General features: G+C 36.9%; 1 protein-coding gene across 1 annotated transcript; it reads left to right on the top strand.

Moving 5' to 3' along the window:
- The first annotated feature begins 5,419 nt into the window (after window positions 1-5,419).
- Window positions 5,420-7,268, top strand: LOC104949432 (uncharacterized protein DDB_G0288603-like). The gene is made up of 2 exons (XM_010775790.1): window positions 5,420-5,631; window positions 5,924-7,268. The coding sequence occupies exons 1-2, from the start codon at window positions 5,578-5,580 to the stop codon at window positions 6,188-6,190; spliced, it is 321 nt and encodes a 106-aa protein (XP_010774092.1). The 5' UTR covers window positions 5,420-5,577; the 3' UTR covers window positions 6,191-7,268.
- Window positions 7,269-7,790: the final 522 nt, after the last annotated feature.

Below are 7,790 nucleotides of genomic sequence, written 5' to 3'. Positions count from 1 at the left end.
CAGAAAAAACACACGACCACATCGCTCAGAGTTTGGCCTGGAGTACGGACCGTTTATTGCATCAGCGCATGCTCATTAGCATCACCACGTTTCAGGCACATTCTGATGATGTCATACACATAAACTGAAACATTACTTTGTTATTATACAAATATGCTCAACAAGAAGTATTATTTTAAGCAACACATTAAGTTGACGAAACACTTGAGACAAATGTAATTAAAGTCAGATCCACTCGTGTCTTAGACGGGGCATATCATAAACCTGTTAATGTACTCATTCAAACACTCTTTTACCAGCTGTATTCATCTTGCAGGTGCAACTATGTGGCTTTTATCCTGGATAAAGTGTTTAAGTAATGGATGTTTAAAGTTTAACTTCTTCATATTTGTCAAATATTATAGTTGACTTTTCATTCAGGAAGTATACGCTGCGCTGTCAGTACGCTTCTCTCCATGTTTGTGATTGGTTGAATGCTCCAAATACTACCCCTTTCATGTGAACGTGCACCTAACTAGATAGGACACGGCTGGCTTGAGCAATCCACTTGATAACCCGCGTCGTAGTACAGTTTAGCGAGAGTGCGTATGTTTTGGATTAGGCCAACCGGCTAACTCAAACATATCCAGGTTAGGTTGAACCAGCTTCGTAGTACAGGCCTCAGGATGGGGCAAATAATAATATCCTGATTCTGAGCAAATCCAACACACAGATATGTAGATACACATCACAGTGCCACAAATGAACCACACTGACGACAGCATGGGCTTATCTGAAGGGGTATTTGAATGTTTGATACAAGGAATAAGCAGTACAGTGATAACACAACTGATAAAACATTACAAAGACTCTGCTCCGCTGTCATAGCTACCAGAACATCCTGTTACACACGCAGGGTTGTTTCCCTCTCTGTCCTTCAGGTTGTGTGGCAATGATCAGACTAAAGTGGGTTGTGGACTGAATAACTGAATTTGTGGGTTGCATTTGTGGACAGTCAGTTAAAATCTGGAAGCTAAACTCATGACACACAGAGTGTAAACAATTTTTAATTTCACTTTAAACCTCTCCGTCACACCCTTCCCTCTTTCATCTTCAAACGAGTATACAGTCTAAATGGAGAGCAATGTCTGTTTGCTTTTGGCAAAAATAGATATGTTTAAATGTTATTTGAGGTGAAACAAATACCAACATTTTAGTCAGTGCTCTGTTTCTAACAAAGTGATAGGGTGCCAGGTAGGGAGCAGAGTAGGATTCTAGTCTGTGAACTATGATTATTTACAAAGTGATTAAGTTATGATAACCTCTAAACTTTAGTTTCAGAATGCAAGAACAGAACTTGTTTATTCTGCTCGACTCGATAAAATCTCCTTATTACTAATACTATAATTATTAACTTTTCTGTTATAGTTAACTTTAAAGTGGTATGAATATTGTTAGCTTATTATTAACAACATTTCAAACAAACGGTATGAGAGCAGCGATAGTGAAAACCAACAGAAGGTTGCCCAACACATTTTAACACAATGTAAAGTGGTAACGTTTTTTTGTTTATTTATTTTCACCATGTTGCACAAAGGAGACACGTAACCCTAAAGGAAATACCTTTATAATTATCTGCAAATACTACCTAAGCTGGGATAAATACAGTGTTAAGGTTTAAGCAATTTTTTTGTAATTTCACGTATTTGCCAAAGCTCTAAAAACAAAATGTAAATCTAGCTAAGGTAACTTTGAATATCTGCTTTTGTTAAAACTCAGTGTGAGATTGAGTCTCAGGCCCTATTTCATTTCACCTGACCTCTCTCAGTATTAAAACCACAGGGCAAAATGGAAAAGTCAAGCACATGATTTGATTTTCCCTCCATGACGACCTACAGTTATCAGCATCAGTGTTATGGAAAGCTGGCAGGTATAAAAGGACAGATGAAAGGGTGGGAACGGCCGTAAAGCACACCTGAAGATGGAGAACACAAAGATGATGGTCCTCTCCGCCTGTTTGATCTTCATGATACGGGGCTGCACTCAGGTGAGGGACTCTTTGATGGACCTGACTATTTCAGAGGGCTGTGTTGGGCAGAGATGGCCTAATAGTTCAGCCTCTCTGATTGTTGACACTGTCTGGAAAGGGAATTCATGGGGAGGTCAAAACACGCACATCTGACTCTTGTTTTTCTAGTTAAAGTGGGATGCCAGTCAAATTAGTTAGAGGTGAATGCAACATGTAAATGCATCTCAAATTCTACGCAAATGGAGGTAAATGTAAACACTTAAAAAAAATGTTTTGGAACAAATAGATAGTAAATTTTTCTGTTTGGATTTCATTTTTAACTGAAACAAAATATATTTCTTGCAAAACTTTAACACTTAATGAAGAGTTAACAAATATTTGGCTCTTGGCTTATTTCATGAGTTTAACCTCATCTTTAAATAGCATGTCAAATTGCAAAAGTTACGAGGGTTAAACATTGGCTTAGATTAACCTTTGGTACAAATTCCTCAGAAAACTAAGTGGTCACTTGTGTTAAATTTCAATTGTTCCACATCTGTATAATTAAGTCCAGCAAATGTATGTATAGCTCCTCCACTTCTATAAATCAGTAACACTGAATACATTAGACCTAACTTACTGCTGGAGGGAGTGTCTGTGCAGTGTCTGCCACTGGAGTTTTAGAAAACTGTATATTACTGTTAGGAAAAATAAAGTTTAGATTTGGGCTACGGGCAAGAAAAACCACAAAGAGACAGATGCAGATACACTGTGTGCAGTCAGAGGACATGCAGTCAAGGGCAGAGATGTACTGCAGGTTTATTCAAACCACAGAACATGCAAATTGAGGTTAATCTCCTCCTGCAGGTGCTTGTATGTGATCGACTGATAGTAAAACACAGGCGGGAAATAATAGCAGGATACATTGGTGTCCTTTAAAGGCAGGGAGAAAGAAAGATTAGCCAAGTGATACAATGTACAGTAGTCTTCTTATTACTGTTATTATAAAATTGTCATGCCTATAATGTCTGCTTCTGGAAGCCATTTTTTAAAGTTTTAATCTTTGTTACATTTGTGAACACATGTTACATTTCTGTTTCTCAAAGGTTAATTCACACAAGTGACCTGTTTCCCTGCTTATTAGTGGTATAAGGTCTATGTCTAGGATTTCTGCCTCCTGTACAATGGAGGAATTTAATATACTGTAGGGCTCAATCAAAAAAGTCAACACTAGCACGTAGTTTACTGGAATAGCTTAACATTTGCGGAAGAATGAAATGTGAAGTTCCATATCAATCTCATGGCTGAGCGTTTTTTAAAGAGCTAAAATCAGGACAGGTTACCATACAGTGGCTTAGGGATAGACAATTTACGGTTTTAGAGGAAGCCACAGGCTGGAACTATAACCGATTTCCAGTTAGCCTTAATACCACTATGTGTATGAGAGAAATGTTAACATATTCCTTTTTCTGCTATATATCTTTCCTTAAACCCATTATGGTTTTCACTGAGGTTAAAGAATAGTGGTTATGAAAAAACACATGAATGAAAGGCAAAACCTTTTTGACAATTAAACCCCATTCATTTAAAATGCAGTATGCCATGCAATAACATACCACGATGGCTGCATCCAGGCACAATTTGCAGTAAGCCAAATTACATGCTTTGTAAGGGCGGCACTTTCAGTACTACTAAAAGAAAAAAAAGAAAGTATCCAATTCAAAACCCACAGGTTAATCATTGCTCCCCTGTGTTCTTAAATATAAAGTGACTCTGGATTTATCACATCTACATATGCAAACTGTTGTTTTCTTTTGATAGGAGCCATCTGTAGCAAATGCAACAGTGACGTCCAACAACACCACACCAGTACTTGGTCACACCTCTGGTCCTCTTATCTCCAACAACTTGTCAGCACCCATCACCGCAGGTCTCCTCCCGCCCACTACCACTACAACCACCCCCATCACTTCATCACGGCAGCCCACTAAGTCCTCTGGAGCCTCGTCACCAGCTCACACCTGCCATCATCACTCTTCAGCTGCGACCTCTGCCTCTTTCTTCGGGCCCTGCAGTCAAGTACTGGTGACTGTTCTGATAGGGTCTGTCTTGCTCTAAAAATGTAAAAGAAATCACAGATTCACCCTTTTTCTCAATGGCAATATTGTATTCCTCCCTCTTTGTATACATGTATCATAATAATGCTGTGCAGTGTTCTGTTTGTACTGAGATTTTTCCCACTTTTGATCAAGAATGTTCCACACAATTTCAATAATGGGTGTATAACTCTATGCTTCAGATATAAAAATGAATCTTAATCAAACATAGCAAACATAAACACAAGATATGGCAATTTCCTAGATTTTAATTTTAAAACGTATCAGCGGCTGAGGGCGGCTGTGGCTCAGTGGATAGAGTGCTGGACTTTGAATCAGGGGGTAGTTTGAGTCCCACTGCAGTCAGCATGTCGTTGTGTCCCTGGGCAAGACACTTCACTCCAAATTGCTCCTGTGGGGATTGCCCACAGTACTGAATGTATGTAAGTTGCTTTGGATAAAAGCGTCTAACAAATGACATGTAATGTAATCAGCATCTAGTATGAAAATGTAGGGAGTTTTTTGGGGTGCAGCGCTCAATAAAACTAGACATGGTACTGCCAAAGCTGCCACTTTATTTGCATCTTGCTTTTAATATTAAAACGATACCCCATTTTATATTCAAACAACATCATATTCAAATGAAGGCTGCTCGTCTTGAACAGCATGTAAAGGTCTGTTTTTGTTTTCTTATATAACTGTTTTTGGGCCATTGACAAGACTGTATTTCTGTTTATCTGAAGATGATTGCAAACTGTTGACTCTTAAAGTATGAGGATGACTTACACTTTGGCTCGAGTAGTCTATGTGCAAAATCAATTAAATGTGACATTATATTAGAGATAAAAACAACAGGGGAATTGCTATTGTGGAAATGTAAAGAAAGTCATTTGTGTATTTTACATTTGAGTTGGATACATTTGCTAAAGTGTGCTGATGCAGTGAGATGATCACCAAGGTCTCATCAGATGTATGTTTATCATTGAACTCAAGTTTTTCAGGGCAACAAATATGTTCCTGAGCAATTGAAATAAAGAGTGTGCTATATTTAACACTTCATTCAAGGTGAAGCCTTTATTGACATGATCTATTCTAGATTGATTCTACAGATAAATAAATAACAAAACCCAGCTATGAACGGATACCACTCACTGCAGGTATTTAGATAAAGGCAGTGACAAGTTATGTCTTACATCAATATCTTTGTTGTTTTCAATTGGCTCACTGTGAAGTTTTGCATTTGTGGTCCATAGCCTGGGTGGAGACTGAGGAAAAGCTTCCTGGATTGGAAAAGGTATCACGTGAAATCTGAATGCCTTATAAAAGGCAACACTCAAGAAAAACATCTCTTAAAAAGCTCTCAGCAAGGATACACAAGTTTATGACCGACCCGACCTTGAAGGAAAAGACAAACGTTTTTAAAAACAGCAAGGCTTTCAAAAGATATCTCCAGCTGTCTTCTTGTCCTCAAAAGGAAGTAATCTCTTTTCCAACATGAAGTATCTGGTCCTGGGGCTGTTCTCACTGACTCTGCTGGGATTCATCCAGGTAAACATACTCTTTACTGGCTGTATAATATAGACATAGGGTAGAAATGAACCATAGCCTGAATAAGGAACGAGGAAACTTTGAGTTGAAAGATGAAATAGGACAATTTCTACAAAAAGTTAATAATAAAACAAATTCATCAAAGTGAAATGTCAAAAATCTTTCAATATTCTCCACCTGTATCCCTCATTTAAATGAATTGGAAACAACATTTAATAATAGGCAGGATTATGCTACATTCAATTTACTCTTATGTCTTAAACCTCTGTCTCATCCTTTATCCTTCACACAGAGATCAAATGGCCAGTCTACCCCATCAATGCCATCCAACAGCACCACTGACAATGACAACACCACCAACAGCAACAACAACAACAACACCACCAACAACAGCAACAGCAACAACAACAACAACAACAACAACAACAACAACAACAACAACATACCGACTAAACCCATGACCATGGTTGCCAAGACAACAAAGAACGGACAGAACCACATCTTCACGTCTGTCAGTCTGATAGTCGCATCATTTCTTCTTCACACTCTTTGGCAATGAGCTCCTTCGTGACTCTTAATAGTGCTGTTGAAAAATCATTGCAAATCTGATTATTTTAGAATATTTGCTGTAGAGAAAATATGATTTCAGTTGTGTGTGTTCAACAAGGTGGTGGAATATGAGATTAGGAAATGATTAGCGAGTCTATGTGACATAGCCAGCTTGTTAATTAACTGACAAATACACTTTCCACAGACTGTGGTTTAGATTGTGCACTGATATGTATTACTGACAAGTAACATGTAATGTATGTGATAGAAATGACAGATAGTTATGAATGTTTATTTGTTAAGATGATTGTGGCTTGATCTGCATTTGAGTGTGGCGTATCCTTAATCACATTCACACTTTATTATATACAGTGGCATATTAAAATATCTTAATCCAACATTGGTTGGTAAATTGCCCTTAAGTTCATGATAGAAGCAACGCAGTTTGAATCAACATCGCAGGTGCAGTGAAAAAGATGGATCAGCAAGTCATTCATTCATTCAGTCAAGTGTGATTCATGTTTTTGTGCTACTGTTCTACTCCTGGGGGAGGCTCCAGATGGTTTGATGAACTACATGTTATCATATGAAATGCATGTCTGCTGCAAAAATGTAAAAGAAATATGATTTATATACTATAGATAGTTAGAAAACATAAATAAAAGAGAATGACTGATAAAAAAACAACTCACTTGGACACTGTCTCCCTCTGCAGGCTCAAAGGTTTTTGTCCAACATGGAAAGGTGTGGCTTTCGCAAATACTCTCACACGTTGTAAAGACATGGAGAGATGATACCAGGAAAAGTCTGTAAAGAAATACTTCAGCAGTAAAGAAAAAGTTGGGCTGGTAATGAGCTTTAGAAAAGTAACCATGGGATTTTCTGGAACATCAGTAAAGCGTTTCAGGGAAAATCAATACAAGATCAAATCAAATAAGAATGTACTTTATTGCATCAGAGGGGATTTTTTTTGGGGAAAGTATTTTAAGCTGCCTTGAACATAAAACAATGTGTAGCCAAAGTATTAAATAGGCATTCAAATATGAATGATGAAATGATGAAAGCTGAAACTAAAACATGATTAAATATTACACATGTGCAGTAAGATAAAATAATCAATACATTATCAAAATGATGTTTTAAGTAACTGTAAAGCCGAAATAAACTACACTGAAAAAACTGAAACGATCACTTTAATTAAATGTATTATGTCAACACATTCCATATCACTGTATTAGGTTAGTAGTTGAAAGCAATAATGTTAAGTTAAAAATAAGACATATAGAGTGCCACAGGGACAAATCGATAGATTTATGATTAGAAATTAGAAAGTTTTAGGACGCGTCACTGTGGCACTCGAACCTTAATAATAATAAAGTAATAATATAATATTACCTATTTCTTATAACCTAAAACTTTCTCATTTCTAATCATAAATAATAATATGTAATATTAATAATTATTTATCATAATATATTATAATAGTAAGAAAGTCTTCTTTTGAATAAGAAAAAAACGTTGGGGTTATCCACAGATAAATATGAAGTCTGACAAAGTACTTAATGTCCAATATATTGCATAGTTTATTTTGGCACCTTCCCTGAATTTGA

Source organism: Notothenia coriiceps, unplaced genomic scaffold (genome assembly GCF_000735185.1).
Source record: "Notothenia coriiceps isolate Sejong01 unplaced genomic scaffold, NC01 NC01_scaffold00016200, whole genome shotgun sequence".
In the NCBI taxonomy this organism is placed as follows: Eukaryota; Metazoa; Chordata; class Actinopteri; order Perciformes; family Nototheniidae; genus Notothenia; species Notothenia coriiceps.
This window is presented reverse-complemented; position numbering and strand designations above follow the sequence as displayed.